We start from the raw sequence: 20,135 nt of genomic DNA, 5'->3' as shown, positions 1-20,135 counted from the left end.
CAGGGCTTCTCAGAAATTCCACCAGATCCACGGTTGAATCCTTGGCCGAAGCTTTGCATTTCAGTTTAGAAAACTCCTCTGGAGCCACAGAACGGCCAAATGATCTGCCATCAGTCCAGTGTAGGGAATATCTTCGAGATGCCCTAGCCCGTAGCTGATTTCTGAATAAACTTCTGCTGGAGGGGTGTCGTCAACCCACCCGGATCCATCTGACAGGCCATCCACACACAGTCCCTCAGTCGCAGCCAAAACTACTCTTTCCCATACGCTTGTACTATCTATAGTATGACAGCACAAGCAGTCAGCTACCAACAACTGGCAGACATGTTTACATTTGGTTAGTTTGTGTTATTTAGATGGAAAACGTGAGCTAAATACGGTAGCTCTATAGTTACTCTTAGAAAAAAAGATTCCAAAAGGGTTCTTCAGCTGTCCCCATAGGAGACCCCTTTTTGGTTCCAGGTAGAACCCTTTTGTTTCCATGTACATGGAACCAAAAGTGTTCTACCTGCAACCAAAAAGGGTTCTTCATAGGGTTCTCCTATGGGGACAGCCGAAGAACCCTTTAAGGTCCTTGACCTTTAGGTCTTTCCCTTACCCTGTTCAATTCCATGCTCACTGAAGCCCATAGAAATGCTTGTTCTCTGCTAATGCTGCTGGCTGTTTGAGATGCTTTCGAATAGGGGTGTGCCGATCTCATTGTATTCGTAATCGTATCCGTTTTATCACACTTTGTAGTCGTGATCAGGCAACCCGGAAGTGTGCTGTAAATGCCTATACCACAAGTGCGCATTCACTCGGAGTGCATTGTTATGTTCCTTCACTCATTCACGCACATTTTTAAACGACCCCGACAGATGAAAATGCACCTGTTGACCTGAGGTCAACAGGAAGTGATAGTTCTATTCAATTATTAATGAAATAGGCTAATAAATAGTACTACTACTGCCTGCATTTATTCAAGGCACAGATTTAGATTAATGTAGGCTATATATTGTTGCACTTTTGAGAGGAGCAAAACTTTTCTCTCCCGCAACTTATGCCAACATTATACAATAAAAAAAAAGTATCTACATTTGTCATTTTATTTTCTAATGATCTGTCGCTCGGTAAACATGCCTGGGCTAGAATAAATAATAATAGCAAGCAAGCATGGGCTTGGATCATGACATAATGACAGACGTCATCAGCAATGGAATAACTATACGGTCAGACAACGTAGGCCTACTAAACAACGCCAAGTAGACAGACAAAAACAATCATATGGCGTCAGCAAAGTCAACAGGAAATAACTTGATTGAACAACAATGGCTAGCTACAGATTCTGATTCATACATTATGTTTGAAGAACGGGAGACGTGTGCACTGAGACGAGTGACTGAGTGAAATGGGGGAAATGGTAGGGACAGCATCCACTTTGAGAAGAAACTTCATGCTGAAGCCCTCCTTCCATTATTGATATCTGTGAAAGTTCTCTGGGATGGAATGGGCCCTGCAGATGGACGAGTAGACGCCCAATTCGACCACCTCATTCTCACAAATGTATTGAATTAAGATAATTTACCTTTTTCATTTACTGTTTGATGCTGACCACGGGGCGTTTCTGGATTGTTTCCAAAGTTAGAGCTGATTTTGAGAACCTCAAACTCACCTTTTAAAACAACATTACAATAGTATAACAATTGATTTAAGTTTTGCAATTTGGGAATGTTTTCTTTGTGTTCTCGTAGTAATTATTATATGCATTTCTGGCATTAGTAAATAGGTGTTACACTCCCACAGCTCGTTGGTGGGAAAAAAAACAGGGGAAATATTTGTAGTATCTTAATAAAACACAATTTTCCACCACCATGCTAGGGTGGATAATGCTACTTGCTGATGTTGCGGTCTGCGTTCAACCAGGGGTAAACAGACTCGCGATGTGCAACATCTGGAAGTTGTCAGAAAATCTGAAAATGGTGGTGGAAATTTTTTATTTTTGTTAAGACGGTAAGCATATTTTTACTGACAAGCCATTAAATCAAGTTTAGGAGGAAACCGCCGTCTTTGCGGTTGAATGGAGGATGTTTTATGTACCAGCCGGTCCACGACGGAAAGCAGTGTATTGCTTGCTGAGTACATTAAAGTCGTACGTAAGATGATAAACGATGTAAAAGGAATAATATTGCCATCTTGTGACCGGTTAGGCTACATTAGTGAATAATGGGCAAATGCTTTGCCTGACGACTCAAACGGAATTATTCCACTGCTCTATCGTTCGCTACATACATCAATCTGAGACTGCCATCGATGAAGTTGTTTGTGGTGACGTCAAACTGAGGGGTGTTGTAAAAAACGAATTAATCAAAGACAATGACAATTTCCTAAATGCCTCATTACTTATGTTTGTTCTTGCCTGACTAGTCAGGCGGTCTGGAAATCATCGGAGAGGTCGTCAGAAGCAGACTCATTGTGAAAAAGAAACTAACATCTGTGGGCATGGCGTAGTGTTTGACCAGAGCAAGGAGTTTGAGTAGCCAGGCAAGGAAATTCTAGCTAGCTGTACCACCCTGTGTTTATTTGGTTTACTCACTAAAAAAGTTATGGCTATGAGTCTGAAATGGGAATTTGAATCTTTGTTAAATCTATTCAAGAATAGTCAATAGTAGGATTCATTTTCTATCAAATGTTCATATTTCCTTTAACATTCTGTGTTGTCTCACTTATCAAAACTCACTTAATTCATGTTTATAAATTATTTATAGATGCTTTATGAATGGGAAAATAAAATTGACAGTACATTGACTGCATAGAAGCACTTCACAACCAAGCACTTCAGACCTTAAATGTTGGTGTTATAGATCAGTGGCAAACTGCACAGTTAATTACCTTGAAGTGCTTCGTTATAAATGCTTCATGGGAATGTGAAAATAGATTTAACTTTACTTTGGACTGCATAGAATTCCTACATAGACCCTTCATGTGTGCGTTATAGACTAGTATAACCAACTTAGGCCTACTTGTGATGTGGAGGGGTGTTAATGAGTTACGAAAGCGTTGTGATATGACCCTCAACTACACTATTTGATCCATACAATATACCCTGAGGATTCAACCCTGTGGGGATCTTCATGCCCCATTGACCTCCGAGAAGAAGTAGATATGGGCCTATACCGGCCTATATATCAGCATCATTTTCTAAATGTGTTTGGGCCTTTTGGCATATTCACTAACACTGGTATGGCAGAAGCACACTTTTGAGAACATCCATAATGATAACACTACATTGTCCTTGTAATATGAGCTCTTGCATGACATGAATGTATTATAGATATGCTATTGATACATTTTACTAACCTTTAAAAATGTTGCTTGGACCTGTTATATCACGTTGATGAAATGCTTATAGATGTGTAATAAATGCGTTATGATATGTAGTCAATGTAAATCTTTACCCTTGTGGTATGGAAGAAGAATCATTCATGATCTGCTTTATGGAGACTTAGCGTAAGTGTTGGGCAGTGGGGGGAGTGGAGGGACAGTTAGGGCTGGTGCTGGTGCACACACAATGCCTAACTGAATTTGCTGCGGTTATAGAAATCCATCCATATAATTGGATGATTTGTAATAGAACGAGCCACACAGTATAGGTCCCCATGAATAACACATATTTGAATGCCTCACTGAGACAGTTATTACACCCGAGGTGTAATAATGATGTAATAAACCTGATGTTACACGGTCGTGAAACAGTTATAAGATTCTACATTTTTATTGTTTCGTGAATGAACTGTTATACCGCAAATACCCTACTGTCAATTATGTGATATTAACCATGTACTTGTATTCGTATGAGCATGCAGACATTATTTACACAGTCGTGTGCAATTCATTCAAAAAGATGCCTGTGATATTTACAGGGCTACTACTTTCACACCAACAACCCGTACAAAGAGTGGCCCAATGCTTTTGAGGAAGGGCAGCAGAAGGCCAGAGATGGTGACCTGAACAATGCTGTCCTGCTACTGGAGGCGGCCATTTTGCAGGACCCTTCGGACTCGGAGGTAAAAGATCATTGAGTTCAGTGGTGTAGTGAAGGGTATACACAGGTATATGCCGTATACCCACATATTTTTCGGTGGGCATTGCGTATATTTATTTCTTAATCCCCACGATGCGTATCAAAGTAGTGTAATGGAGGTGTACGTCGTATAAATGAATAAGTTTGATGGAACAGATCAGAATGTTTAGCTTAAAATGTTGATAAACTATTATTTATTCACATTTTAGGAGCAGCTATGTACACACAGAGGTAAGCTTACGCGAAAATGTTCCAAAATACAATTTGCGGAAAACATTGTTCTAAAATGCGCACTGCACATGCGAGCGGTTTCATGGACAGAGATAGATCTTAAGATGCACGAACTATCACAGGTTGCTAATAGTGCTCAGCGATTAACCGACATTTCGTTTGTGCACATTGCACAGTTTCTGTAGCGATAAATCCGATCAACCCGAAGTAGTAGGGAGTTGTAGTTTCCAACAGGCCAATATTCTATATAGTTTAGCGCAAAAAACATGGTAAAGCCTGCTACGAGAAAGAGACAGAAGAATGCTTCGCAAGGTATCTCTACCTGAAAATACATGCTCGAAGTGATTGATAGTTGCAATTCAGCAGTCATAAAAGTATGCCTTATTTACTTTGAAGAACTAATAAAATAGTGATTTTGTCAGAGGTAACAGCTCTATGGAGATGAGATGATGACTTGGAAGTCATCAAATAAAACAAATGTAATATACACAACTGAAATATTTTATTAAAGTAATGTGATTAAATTATTAATAAGTGATAAGCAGTGATGTGTAGTCACTACCATCATGGGACTTTTATTAATTGTATTATATTGTGTTCTTACTGCATTCAACCCACAAAATGCATCGTGCATTTAAAGTTTAAAAACTGATATGGCAAAACTGATTTTTTTAAAGTAATCCAACCGAAACCGAACCAACCTCAAAGCACTAATCGCTCAGCACTAATTGCTAATATGAATAGGATAATGCCTTTGGCTGATAGACAATGAAAGACATTTGAAAGGAAACCAATATTACAGGAGAACCCATAGGAGGAAGTCTATAAAATAATTGCCTACACGTTTCTATGGTGGAATTTTGGCTATAGGTATTTTGAAGCAAGGTAAGAAATGCCTCATAATATGAAGTAAAACATCCAGGTTTCAAACAATTAAGAAACAGGAAAAATATAGCGACGTTACCGCCTTCTGGTTGATGGAAAGGCTTTCTCAGAAACCTTCTCAATTGAATGTTAACTAGCTACAATGTATTTTAACCTTGCCTGGCCGCTCTTCATTTCTATTCAGTTCCACTCGCCATAAAATCGATGTCTGAACTATGCATAAGATTTCCTTTAGTGAAGTATTTTGTTTGATGTGTTCGTTTGGTTGAAACCCTCTCTGCGTCTTTAGGCTTGGCAGGTTCTGGGCACCACACAGGCCGAGAATGAGAATGAGCAGGCGGCCATCGTGTCACTCCAGAGGTAAAAAATGAGTTGTTTCGACTTCAGAAAGTATTCAGACCCCTTGACTTTTCCCACATTTTGTTACGTTAGCCTTATTATAAAAAATTATATATATCCTCAGCAATCTACACACAATACCCAATAATGACAAAGCAAAGCAGGTTTTTAGACGTTTTAGCAAATGTATTAAAAAATAAAACACACTTTATTTACATTATTCAGACCCTTTGCTATGAGAATCGAAATTGAGCCCAGATGCATCCTGTTTCCATTGATCATCCTTGAGATGTTTCTACAACTTGATTGGAGTCCACCTGTAGTAAATTCAGTTGATTGGACATGATTTGGAAAGGCACACCTGTCTATATAAGGTCCCACAGTTGAGAGTGCATGTCAGAGCAAAAACCAAGCCATGAGGTCGAAGGAATTGTCCGTAGAGCTCCGAGACAGGATTTTGTCGAGTCACAGATCTGTGGAAGGGTACCAAAAAATGTCTGCAGCATTGAAGGTTCTCAAGAACACAGTGGCCTCGATCATTCTTAAATGGAAAAAATTTGGAACCACCAAGACTCTTCCTAGAGGTGGCCGCGTGGCCAAACTGAGCTGTCGTGGGAGAAGGGCCTTGGTCAGGGAGGTGAGCAAGAACCCGATGGTCACTCTGACGGAGCGCTAGAGTTCCTCTGTGGAGATGGGAGAACCTTCCAGAAGGACAACCATCTCTGCAGCACTCCACCAATCAGGCCTTTGTTAGAGTGGCCAGACGGAAGACACTCCTCAGTAAAAGGCACATGACAGCCTGCTTGGAGTTTGCCAAAAGGCACCTAAAGACTCTCAGACCATGAGAAACAAGTTTCTCTGGTCTGATGAAACCAATATTGAACTCTTTGGCCTGATGTCAAACATCACGTCTGGAGGAAACCTGTCACCATCCCTACGGTAAAGCATGGAGGTGGCAGCATCATGTTGTGGGGGATGTTTTTCAGTGGCAGGGACTGGGAGGCTAGTCAGGATCGTGGCAAAGAGTAACGGATCAACGTACAGAGAGATCCTTGATGAAAACCTGCTCCAGAGCGCTCAGGACCTCAGACTGGGGCGAAGGTTTACCTTCCAACAGGACAACGACCCTAAGCACACAGCCAAGACAACGCAGGAGTGGCTTCGGAACAAGTCTCTGAATGTCCTTGAGTGGCCCAGACAGAGCCCGGACTTGAACCCGATCAAACATCTCTGGAGAGACCTGAAAATAGCTGTGCACCAACGCTCCACATCCAACCTGACAGAGCTTGAAAGGAGCTGCAGAGAGGAATGGGAGAAACCCCCCAAATACAGGTGTGCCAAGGTTGCAGCGTCATACCCAAGAAGACTCGAGGCTGTAATCGCTGCCAAAGTTACTTCAGTAAAGTACTGAGTAAAGGTTCTGAAAACGTATGTAAATGTGCTAAAATAAAAAAATATATAATGTTTTTTGCTTCATCATTATGGGGTATTTTGTGTAGCTTGATGAGGGAAAAAAACAATTGAATACATTTTAGAATAAGGCTGTATCGTAACAAAATATGGAAAACGTCAAGGGGTCTAAATACTTAACGAAAAGCGCTGTATATACATGTATACAGTGTCACAGGTGGGATCGAACCCTGGTCTCCAGTTCTGATTTAAGTCATATAAGTCCGACTCCCCTTCATTACAACAGCACAACTATGTTGTTTAACTTGATAGGGTTAACAGCAAACATAGTAATTTACAAGGAAATTCCTAATCCATTACTTTTTTTCAATCCTCAAATAACCTAATTCAATGGGTGTTATGTGCATCAGCAAAAATGTAGTCTCTCGCCAAGAAAAAAAAAAGGATTATTTATACATTTCAAAAATTTCCAAGGAATATGCATTCTCCCCATCCTACCTGGAACGACCTCACCTGGTGTGCACAGAAAAAGACAAAACCAGCACATCCCAAATAGGCAATCAACCGTACTTTCTTGCACAGAAATCACAGCAGTCCCTGTCTGCAGGTGTCTAGACCTCCACCACAACAACTTGCCGGCCCTCATGGCCCTGGCGGTGAGTTTGACCAACACAGGCATGCAACAGGACGCTTGCAAGGCCCTGCACCGCTGGATCTGCCACAACCCCCGTTATAAACATCTACTGCCAGGGAGCCGGAGCCCACTGCTGCAGGGGTCCCCCACCACACCGCGCAGGGGTCGTCCCCATACGCCAACTTCTTGGTACGCCCACCTCTTGGTTACAATACATATTCAGTGGTTCCTCCTTTAAAAGTTGCGAGCTTACACCGCAGGACTTAGAGGTCATTTGTGGTTTAGTACGGTACCCTGCATCACCACTTCATTGCTCCAGACCAGCGCAAGGGGGAGTTAAAGTACTGATTATGCTTTTGGGTCCTACTGTATCTCTGACTGACTGGGCGACACAATGGGAAAAATTGTGCACGAATTCAGTATTACTGACTAAAACTGTTGTTATACTAAGGTTTTTATTATTTTATTTTGTTAGGATTATTTTGCTTTTACTGTATGCCACTCCCGACCAGTCATGTTGTACAGCGCCTGAGTGGCGCAATGGTCTAAGTCACTGCATATCAGTGCAAGCTGTGTTTTTCTACAGATGCTTGTTCAATACCTCAACTGGGAGATCCATGAGATGACTGTAGGTATTTGGTTTCTCTCCCTCTAAAAACAGATATAAATAGTTCTAAATAACAAACTGGCTTTATTTACAAATTAGTAACAATGTCTCACCCCATGTTCAAGAATGGCCTTTTTTTCGCTCATTTTACGTTATTTGAAAACGAAGTCATCTCCAAAATATTTAAGTGGCACTGAACTAATAACGGAGCTGACTAGGGAAACGTTCCCGCTGTTCTATTCTTAGTGCCAGTCTGCACGTTCAAACTAAAACAATGTAACTAATAATAGCATCTTTATTTACTTAAACTTGTTGTACTTAAACTTATCATTTAATAAAATAATGATAAAAATACTCTTTCAAAATGCTGATGTTTATTTAGTTATGGATCCATAACGAATTACTATGGGAATAAATATCACTGAATTACAGAAATATTATTATTCTACCTTTATTTCAACAAGGAACACAGACTGAGACCAAGGTCTCGTTTACATCTGGGCCCTGCGTATACATGTTTACACATACAGATTAGGTACAATGATAAAGAAATTACACAAGACAAACAAAACAATCACAGATAACACAAAAAAATACAACAGCAGATTGTTACATTTACACATTCACTACCGTTCAAAAGTTTTGGGTCAATTAGAAATGTCTTTGTTTTCCATGAAAACATACAAGAAATGCGTGACAAAATGAATAGGATATATAGTCAAAATGTTGACAAGGTTATAAATAATGATTTGTAATTGAAATAATAATTGTGTCCTTCAAACTTTGCTTTCATCAAAGAATCCTCCATTTGCAGCAGTTACAGCCTTGCAGACCTTTGGCATTCTAGTTGTCAATTTGTTGAGGTAGCCTAATAAACAAATGCAGGTGGCTTATATATTCTAAATGCTTTATTATCCAAATGTAAAAGCATATACTGTACAGTACTGTATTTCTTCATCAGCATCTTTATACTTTCGTTAATGAAATAATGATTAAAAAATACTCTTTCAAAATGCAGATGTTGATTTAGTTACGGATCCATAACGAATTACTGTCGCAATAAATAGTACTGAATTACAGAAATATTGGAACAAAGTTGTCTAATGAAGGCAAACAAATTGTTGCTTACTGGAAAATACTCTTTCAAACACACATGGTCACGTTGTACAGCGTCATTATGGCTATTAGCAGGGCTATATTTTGGCTTTCATAAATATTATTTTGGCCTTTATTCAGATTACAATCGCTCACTGTCGTTATACAGTTGAAGTCGGAAGTTTACAAACACTTAGGTTGGAGTCATTCATGTTCAAGAATTGCCTTTTTCTCGCTCACTCTAGGTTAAATGAAATGAAATCTCCAAAATATTGTTACTTTTTAAACAAAGCGATTATTATTATTATTATTATTATTATTATATATATATATTTTATAATTATATAAAAGCCCCTTAGATATTCTTACACATCCTAATGGAAAATGCCCCTTAGATATTAATTTAGAATTTTCCAATGTAATTGTTGGCGGAGTCTCGTCATTGAAATAAATATATTTTAGATATACTATAGGCCTACCATAGGCGAAATGAATATTTGTTACACTACAATTAGGGTGTGGAAATGTGATGCCCCTTAGATATTAATTTAGAATCCTCTTATGCTGTAGCCTACTCCCGACCATCACGTTGTACAGCGCAATATTTTCCATTCAATCCTAACGGAAATCCTGGGGGTTTCGTTTTTCTCGGAATAGAAACACGATAATATTAATCTAATTAATTAAGCCAAATTTCTTAAAATCAATCTCATGTACTATGTTATTACAAAAAAGGTTTTACATTCTCTAGTAATGCCAACATGGGAGACTATCAAATGCTTCTCAAAGTTGCCCTCTGGTGGTCAAACTAGCACTAACTTGCATTAACGTAAAAAATGGCTGACAATTAAATAACGTGCCATAGAATGCTGTAGCAGCCCTCAAGATGTGCTGCAGTATGACGCAACTTTTAAAGGAGGAACCACTGTCGCTTGCAGATATATTGCATTATTCCTTGTTATAAGCATATATGAGCCTTTATAATGTAAAGTGTCCATTTTAGGACAGCCTCAGTCTCAAGATGACTTCTTTCAATCTCAGGATATCTTAACAATGTCTTAACATATTAAGCCTATCTGGCAAAAAAATTGTCCTTCATTTCTGATGGAGCTCATTTAAAATTTCTGCATAATTTACTTAAACTTGTTGAATCCATGCACTTTGGTTACTGTCTTGAAGCACATCAAGTCCACAGTGTGTCATTTGTCACAGTGTGTGCGTGTGTGCTTGCAGCACCCAGCTGGTGGAGGTCAAGGGGTTGTATCAGGAGGCCGCCTTGCTGAATACAGATGGGGTGGACCCGGACCTCCAGACAGGCCTTGGTGTCCTGTTCAACCTCAGCTCCGAGTTTGACAAGGCTGTGGAGGCCTTCAACTCAGCCCTGTCTGTCAGACCTGAGGTATCCATTAATATAGTACAGAGACACACACACTATACACAAACCTATCACAAAAACACCTAAACCTACCACACGCACATGCACACACACACACCCTTCCACCCCCACCTATTCTGGTTATGTTGTGTCTGTCAGGACTACCTGCTGTGGAACCGCCTGGGGGCCACACTGGCTAATGGGGACCATAGTGAGGAGGCAGTAGAGGCATACACCCGGGCCCTGGAGCTCCAGCCGGGCTTCATCAGGTCCCGCTACAACCTGGGCATCAGCTGCATCAACCTGGGAGCGCACAAGTAGGCGAGGGGGTTGGGATGGGATGGGTTGAGCTGAGTGAGAGGGCAGTCAGATCGGGAGAGAGTGTAGTAAAAGATGCAATAATCATTTTCTACTTTATAGCGCCCTTCATTACATCAAAGAATCTCAGAGCTTCAAAAGAAGACATGCAATTTCGAAAAAACAACATCACATCATCGTGAGATGGACAGTCATTAGGAAGTTCATGGCTTGAGTGGTCACCTGAGGGAGGGGGCAAGCAAGCAGCACGGTCTTATCAAGGTGTCTCGCGTCTACTACCGAAATGAAGCACCCACTTGGATGACGCTACGGCAGTCACGTGGCGCCAGAAAGCACGCCACATTTTATAATGTTACTTGTTCTCCCTACGATCCTCATCGCTGCACACCTCTGCCGTCATGCTTTTCGGGCTTTCTTCATCCTCGACCGCCGAACACTGGCTGGCATTTGAAACAAAACAATTGCCAGCTAGCCTGTTAACATTAGCTTGCTAGCCAAACAAACACATGACTTGCCTTTCGGTCTTAATGCTGTGGTTGATTCTGATGATATTAGCTATATTAATTGTTCATTCTTAAAACAAAAAGATTGTATGGAAAAAATCCAAATGAATTACAAAAATGGTACTCTGCTTAGGCTGCTACTAGGGTGCCATGGCAACTGTAGAACGATGTCGTTGAAGGCTTACTTTCCTGTGGAGTTAGGAATAGTATATCCTAGTTAAAATGACAGGTTTAAAGGGATAGTTCAGCCAAGTTGACTGTTTCCTTACCTTGAAAGCAGTCTAATGACGAACTGACTGGATAGACTGGCTACTTTGACAAAACCAAAGCAATGATTACAGTCTTTCTTTGTCCATAGACTGCTTTCAAAGTAAGTATATATACTTTTAATTGAGCCATCCCTTACTTTGGGGTCCTACCAGTGCTAACAGGGGTCCTAACTCTCCAATTGTTTTACACTGAACAATGTTAATGCTATTAAATTTTATTTTGGGTTAGAGAATATTAAACCCATATTTTGGGTTAGAGAATCTCTTGGTCCATGTACTACTTTCTACTTATCCACAAGATTAATTCAAGTTGTAATAATGGCAAACTATTCCTTTAAGATGAAGTACAATTGTAATAACAGCGAACTCTCTCTTAAGATGAGAGTAAAAATTAAAACACTTTAAAGTTGTTTTGAAAAACATTCACCTTTTTCCTGATTTTGTTCTTTAGGGAGGCAGCTAGTAACTTCCTGACTGCCCTTAACCAGCAGAGGCAGAGCCAGAGTCACCAAGTCATGTCGGCTAACATCTGGGCTGCCCTTCGGATCGCCCTCTCCATGATGGACCGGCCCGAGCTCTTCCAGGCTGCGAACCTTGGAGACCTGGACCGTCTCATGAAGGCCTTCGAAATGGGGCGGGTTATGTGACCAGGTTTAGTACAGTTCGCTAATTGGCTAGAGGGTTGCCAGATTAGTGACCAAGAATGGCTTCTGTTAATGTAAAGCTAAATTAATGTCTGACAGGAAGAGAGATTAATATAATTAAAGATAGGAAAAAGAGGGGGGGATTGTAGAATAATGGAGGTGTTCCAGGATTTGAAATGCCATTATAGTGGAAATATTGGAAGACCTGAACCAACTTGGGAAATATACACACTCTTTTAATTTAGACTGGCCTCCAGCAGCTGAAATTAGGCTACAATAACGCAGCCATAGATCAAAAGTGGTCATTTATTCCCCATTCGCTTTGGTATGGCACTGTATACAACTTCTGCTGTGTGGTCAGATGTCATCTATTTTAAGTGGATGGGAAGATTGTTTTTAACCCTTTGAAACGGATTTGCACCACTGCAATGGGGTACTACTATTCTTTTTTATCCTCGAAGAGCACAACGTTGACTGAGAAAAGGAAAGACAGAGTCTGCTGTAAAATAGAGGAAAAACAAGCCATGCATGCCCGGCAATCACATTGTGAAAGAACTGAAGCCTTATACTAAGTGAAATGATATCAAATGCACAAGTCGTAATCACTTTTATAGACAGCAGGTACTGATGGTCAAATTGTGTGTAGTAGTATAGACTAGAGTCCTCGTGTGTATGTTTTTTTTCCCCGTTTTGTACATACCTGTATTTATTTGGAATATCACTTCCATGCAATGCTCCAAGTACAGTATGTAATATATGACTGGTTGATAGGCCGGAGAGTAAATAAGCTCATTTGGACATACACACACGTTTGTCGGTACACGGACTGCCCCTGGAAGAACAACCATTGTACCATTTGGGGACTCTCTCTCTGTGTGTGTGTGTGTGTGTGTGTGTGTGTGTGTGTGTGTGTGTGTGTGTGTGTGTGTGTGTGTGTGTGTGTGTGTGTGTGTGTGTGTGTGTGTGTGTGTGTGTGTGTGTGTGTGTGTGTGTGTGTGTGTGTAGCTTGATATTATTTCAACCACTCTACAGCAATAAGTGTAGTGTTTTTCCCACAATGCCCACTTACTACTCAAGTAGTAAGTACCCACACACACCTGCTTGCGACACCTGGTCCATCTGTTTTCGCCACATCAGTCACATGAAAGGATGTCTGCCTCTCATCTCTACTAGCGTCTCGGTAGCAACTGGTGACGTTCAAACAGTGCTTTGTGAACCTGGCTTCAAAGTGTGGCAACAACCGCTGAAAATGAAATCTCTCTGAAGCAGCAGAGAGAAACAGCAGAAACAACAGCGAGGGAAATGCACTCAAAAGAGCTGTTAAAACAAGTTATACAAGTCAGTGTTTGATGAGCTATGATTTCAAGCATAAATCATCTGCTTTTTAAGAAGTTTTGTTTTTGACGATAGATTATCCAGTTTACTCTTTCTTACCAGAAAAAAAAGACGTGGTGTTTAAAGTGATTATTGGTTTACGACTGAATTGGTAGTGGGCATGTGTGTTGAATTGACAGTAAAATCCCTATGCAATATACAGTACATTTGTATAACATTGACTGTTGTCTCATATTTGGTTCAATTAACCAAACTCATTGTTTCTTTGAACTTCTGTCCACATGGAAAGGCTAAAGACATTACGATTATTTGTTAAGCATGTGTGTTAGTGCTAGGCTGGAACAAAAGCCTGTTCTCTGGAACTGGAGAACCCCGATTTAAACTAACCAATTCCCCATTTCCTTAGAACTTACTTTTGGTCTTTTTACCTTCTCAGATTCTCAATAATTTGAATGTTGCACATGGAATTTGAGAATGTTGGCTTGTGTAATGTAGTATAATAATATTTATTGACATTGTACAGTACATACAAATGGAAACGTCACTACACAGTTTCCCCACTGTTTCTACACTGTAAATAGATTGCACTGTATAAATGAAAGTTACAGCCCAATTATAAAATGGATTAATTAAAAACAAAATGCTTAATCTACACACAATACCCCATAATGACAAAGCTCCAAAAAAGTTTTTTTACATTTTAGCAAATGTATTAAAAAATAAACAGAAATAACTTATTTACACAAGTATTTAGACCCTTTCCTATGAGACTCAAAATTGAGCTCAGGTTTATCCTGTTTCCATTGATCATCCTTGAGATGTTTCTACAACTTGGGAGTCCACCAAAGGTAAATTCGGTTGATTTGGACATACTTTGGAAAGGCACACCTGTCTATATAAGGTCCCACAGTTGACAGTGCATGTCAGAGCAAAAACCAAGCGATGAGGTTGAAGGAATTGGGGAAGGGTACCAAAATAATTCTATGGCATTGAAGGTTCCCAAAAACACAGTGGCCTCCATCATTCTTAAATGGAAGAAGTTTGGAACCACCAAGGCTCTTCCTAGAGCTGGCAGCCCGGTCAAACTGAGTAATCGAGGGAGAAGGGTCTTGGTCAGGGAGGTGGCCAAGAACCCGATGGTCACTCTGACAGAGCACTTGAGTTCCTCTGTGGGAGAAACTTCGAGGGACAACCATCTCTGCAGCACTCCACCAATCAGGCCTTTTTGGCAGAGTGGCCAGACAGAAGCCACTCCTCAGTAAAAGGCACATGACAGCCCAATTGGAGTTTGCCAAAAGGCACCTAAAGACTCTCAGATCGTGAGAAACAAGATTCTCTGGTCTGATGAAACCAAGATTGAACTCTTTGGCCTGAATGCCAAGGTTCACATCTGGAGGAAACCTGGCACCATCCCTACGGTGAAGCACGGTGGCGGAAGCATCCTGCTGTGGGGATGTTTTCCAGAGGCAGGGACCGGGAGACTAGTCAGGATCGAGGCAAAGATGAACGGAGCAAAGTACAGAGAGATCCTTGATGAAAACCTGCTCCAGAGGGTTCAGGACCTCGGACTGGGGCGAAGGTTCACATTCCAAAAGGGCAACGACCCTAAGCACACAGCCAAGACAACGCAGGAGTGGCATCGGAACAAGTCTCTGAATGTCCCTGAGTGGCCCAGCCAGAGCCCGGACTTGAACCCAATCGAACATCTCTGGAGAGACCTGAAAATAGTTGTGCAGCAACGCTCCCCATCAAACCTGACAGAGCTTGAGAGGATCTGCAGAGAAGAATGGGAGAAACTCCCCAAATAGATGTGCCAAGCTTATACCATCATACCAAAAAAGACTCGATGCTGTATTCACTGCCAAAGCTGCATCAACAAAATACTGAGTAAAGGGTCTGAATACTTATGTAAATGTAATATTTCTGTATTTTCTTTTATAAATGTGCAAAATGTTCTAAAAAACACTGTTTGCTTTGTCGTCGTCATGGGGTATTGTGTGTAGATGGATGAGGTATAATTTTTTTACATTTAATTTAGAATAAGGCTGTAACGTAGCAAAATGTGGAAAAAGTCAAGGGGTCTGAATACTTTCCGAAGGCACTGTACATAAAAAACAAAACTTATCAAAAATTGTATTTACAGGATAATACCAATATATATTTAATGCATTTCTCTAAGAACAACTATTAGATGAATTAGCAACTGAATATATTTTACTCACAAGCTACAGTTCAAATACCACCTGTAACCAAAAGCACTTACTAAATCTGCACTTGCATATTTGTGATTAAAGGAATAGTTTGCCCAAATTACAAAATAAGTTAGTATACTTGCATGATAAGAAAACAACTATGAGCCAGCCATCACTATGGATAATATTCTCTCCTGGCCAATAGAAACATCTGAGCATCTATCTTTGTAATTTGCGTTACTATCCCTTTAAGCCAACTTAATTAAAAATAGCTGTACTGATCAATATGCAATATGTTTTGCATGTAAACATGTTGTGAAGTCATATCCTTTGTAAGCATGTACCCATCATTAGTTGTCACTTAGCTTTTCCAAATGTTCATGCCACTGTATAGTATACAGTATTCCTGTAAAGAAAAATGAAACACGGGTTTATTGTCAATATTCAAATACTATTTTAGAAATTAAAGTATTGTTACATAAGATGAATGCTATTGTTTTTTTCTGGATGTCTCACAGCTGCAACATATTTTCACTAAATAAAGTCACATAACAGTATTATTATAGCCCAGTGACGCCCTTGTATTGGAATCATTACCACACCCTGATTTGAAATTAAACATACAGTACCAGTCAAAGGTTTAGAGACACCTACTCATTCATGGGTCTTTCTTTCTTTTTACTATTTTCTACATTGTAGAATAATAGTGAAGACATCAAAACTATGAAATAACACATATGAAATCATGTAGTAACCAAAAAAGTGTTAGATTCTTCAAAGTAGCCACCCTTTGCCTTGACAGCTTTGCACACTTGGTATTCTCTTAACCAGTTTCACCTGGAATGCTTTTCCAACAGTCTTGAAGGAGTTCCCACATATGCTGAGCACTTGTTGGCTGCTTTTCCTTCACTCTGTGGTCCAACTCATCCCGAACTATCTCAATTGGGTTGATGTTGGATGATTGTGGAGGCCAGGTCATCTGATGCAGCACTCCATCACTCTTGTTCTTAGTCAAATAGCCCTTACACAGTCTGGAGGTGTGTTGGGTCATTGTCCTGTTGAAAAATAAATGATAGTCCCACTAAGCGCAAACCAGATGGGATGGCGTGTTGCTGCAGAATGCTGTGGAATGCTGTTAAGTGTGCCTTGAATTCTAAATAAATCACAGACAGTGTCACCAGCAAAGCACCATCACACCTCCTCCTCCATGCTTCACGGTGGGAACCACACATGCGGGGATCATCTGTTCACCTACTCTGCATCTCACATAGACACGGCGGTTGGAACCAAAAATCTCAAATTTGGACTCTGACCAAAGACAGATTTCCATTCCTCGTGTTTCTTGGCCCTAGTAAGTTTCTTATTTTTAACCCTTGTTAAAATAGGAAAATGATGTGGATATATTGAAGCAACATCTCAAGACATCAGTCAGGAAGTTAAAGCTTGGTTGCAAATGACTCTTCCAAATGGACAATGACCCCAAGCATACTTCCAAAGTTGTGGCAAAATGGCTTAAGGACAACAAAGTCAAGGTATTGGAGTGGCCATCACAAAGCCCTGACCTCCATCCTATAAAAAATGTGTGGGCAGACCTGAAAAGGCGTGTGGGAGCAAGGAGGCCTACAAACCTGACTCAGTTACACCAGCTCTGTCAGGAGGAATGGGACAAAATTCACCCAACTTATTGTGGGAAGCTTGTGGAAAGGCTACCTGAAACGTTTGACCCAAGTTAAACTATTAAAAGGAAATGCTATCAAATACTAATTGAGTGTATGTATACTTCTGACCCACTGGGAATGTGATGAAAGAAATAAAAGCTGAAATAAATAATTCTCTCGACTATTATTCTGACATGTCACATCCTTAAAATAAAGTGGTGATCCTAATTGACCTAAGACGGGAAATTTTTACTAGGATTGAATGTCAGGAATTGTGAAAAACTGAGTTTAAATGTATTTGGCTAAGGTGTATGCAAACTTCCGACTTGAACTGTACATACATACACAGAAACAGAAGGCATTTGATCCCAGTGTGGCACAAAGAGAAGATTCATATGGCAGACAAGCCTATACACACACGTGCCATTTACCACATAGAAGTGAAATATTTTTACAATTAAATTATAGGTATATGACAAGAATGCCAAAATATGCATCTATCCAACTCTCAATATATTCAACAGCAATTGGATGGGTAAAGGTGTTCGCAATACGGTGAAAGCTCCAACACTGCAAAACCTAAACTAGCCAGACACTTCAGATCTATAAGCATTAAAGGATTAGAACTCAGCCAGAGAAAGGGGTATGGAGTGAATTGGGACTGGTACAATGAGTAAGACTAAAATGAGTTTGTACAACAAGGAAAGGATATCCAACAAAACAAATCATCCATTGATCATCATTCTCACCATGCTTATGGCCTCAAGGCAATCTAGATAATCTTAGAAGTCCAGAAGCTCCCAAGTTTCTATATCATCCAAGTCCAGATCATCGGACATGTCTTCATCCTCAAAGCCTTCTATATCCTTTTGAATGTCCCTAACTTCAAGAGTGTCCCACAAAACAGGAGTATGCCACAAAACAAGAGTAGCCAATAGAATGTCTGGAGCTTAAAGAATTTTCAAATATGACCCCAAAAATCTGGAACATCCAAAATCTTCAAATTGAGTTGAGGCGAGCAAGTGGTGAAGTGTGATATTTTTGATGCCTCTTTTCATCCGCATGGCGTAGTGGAATAATTAGCCACAGCTGTGAGTGACACACCTGAGCCTCCTTCCTTCCCTACTCTGACATGACTAGATGGGTCAAAGGAATTCAATGGAACCCCTTGTTTAGACATATCAAATTATGCCAGAGCAGTGATTACTTCAACAATGGAAAGAAGTACGGATGCTTAACTTCGGAGCCCTGCCCCCTTGGCACTTGTGGAGATCTGAGCGTATTCGATAGGTGTAAGCAATAAAAGTACATGTAGCTCTCCTTGCTCTATGTATGCTATAAATCCACAGGTGTTCATCCTTCTTCAATGTTAAGGTTAGGAGAAGTTTTCCTCTTGAACTTCTACACTATCTTAAATGCTTAAAATGGAAATCTCCCCACTATTCAACCTATTATTCATCATCTCCAGCACCACCCCAACATCAACATAGGTAACTTGGGTGACTTATCAGAAGGATCACAACCATCCAGCTTCAGTTCTTAATGGAGAAGCTGGACCACTACACGCCAAGACTGTTGTCCTGGTTTAAGTCAAGAGGAGGTTGATTATTCAACTAAGCAGGAAAATGTTAATTGACTAGCTTTGCCTGCTCATAGTTGTTTAAAATGTAATGGCGCTCACCGGATGATGTCAGTGTTTTGTACAGTACAGTTATTGCCAAAATACAATAAATAAAGTTGTTTCAGTGACAGTCAGCTAACCCGGCCTATGTATTGAATACGTGGAATTGGATTGTGAAGATAAAGATGCAGGAATCCTGCACACAATGTGCTTAATTTCCATTACATTTTTTGTTTGGTGAAATATGCATAAAATGAGAGTAATTGCCCATAACTTTGCATATTTTAATACTTGTATTAAAAATGCAGAAGAAAATCTCATCTACTGGAATATTTTATAGAGAGACTAACTTTATGTTTAATCAGTTTAGACTCAAGATACATTTGTTTGTTAATCTTTATGTTGTGTTGTTTTTGATGAGTGTATTTGTAATTTAGACTATCATATTATAGTTTTGATGAATGTATTTGTAATTTAGACTATCGTATTATAGTTTTGATGAATTAAGCAAAGCCAGTTCAGACAGGAAACCTGAGTGTTGCATCAGCTGTTAGCAAGCACCATAACATACCTGAGCTGAGATTCAAACAATCAGTTCTCACCTTATAACCTCTTAAGGATTACCCCCCTTTATTTTAATTTTATTTTTTCGCCTAAAATGACATACCCAAATCTAACTGCCTGTAGCTCAGGCCCTGAAGCAAGGATAAGCATATTCTTTGTACTGTTTGAAAGGAAACACTTTGAAGTTTATGGAAATGTGAAAGAAATGTAGTAGAATATAACACAATAGATCTGGTTAAAGATTATACAAAGAAAAAACCAACCGTTCTTTTGTATTTTTTTGTACCATCACCAGCAAGAGAAAGGCCATAATGTAATTATTCCAGCCCAGGTGCAATTTAGATTTTTTTTTTTTTTTTTTAAAGGTCAGTTAAAATAGACCTCCATATGTCCAT

General features: G+C 39.9%; 1 protein-coding gene across 2 annotated transcripts in view; it reads left to right on the top strand.

The window, feature by feature from the left end:
• The window catches only part of pex5lb (peroxisomal biogenesis factor 5-like b), a 146,779-nt gene extending 129,050 nt beyond the window's left edge, over positions 1–17,729 (top strand). For both annotated transcript variants that reach the window (XM_055867632.1, XM_055867633.1), the window contains 6 exons: positions 3,900–4,043; positions 5,466–5,536; positions 7,533–7,748; positions 10,495–10,660; positions 10,796–10,953; positions 12,178–17,729. In XM_055867632.1, the coding sequence (XP_055723607.1) occupies positions 3,900–4,043; positions 5,466–5,536; positions 7,533–7,748; positions 10,495–10,660; positions 10,796–10,953; positions 12,178–12,373 (951 nt within the window). In that variant the 3' untranslated portion in view covers positions 12,374–17,729. The remainder of the gene's footprint in view (positions 1–3,899; positions 4,044–5,465; positions 5,537–7,532; positions 7,749–10,494; positions 10,661–10,795; positions 10,954–12,177) is intronic.
• The last annotated feature ends 2,406 nt before the right edge of the window (positions 17,730–20,135 follow it).

The sequence above is a fragment of the Salvelinus fontinalis genome, chromosome 17, assembly GCF_029448725.1.
Source record: "Salvelinus fontinalis isolate EN_2023a chromosome 17, ASM2944872v1, whole genome shotgun sequence".
In the NCBI taxonomy this organism is placed as follows: Eukaryota; Metazoa; Chordata; class Actinopteri; order Salmoniformes; family Salmonidae; genus Salvelinus; species Salvelinus fontinalis.
Note: the sequence above shows the minus strand (reverse complement) of the source record. Positions and strands in the feature narration are given on the sequence as shown.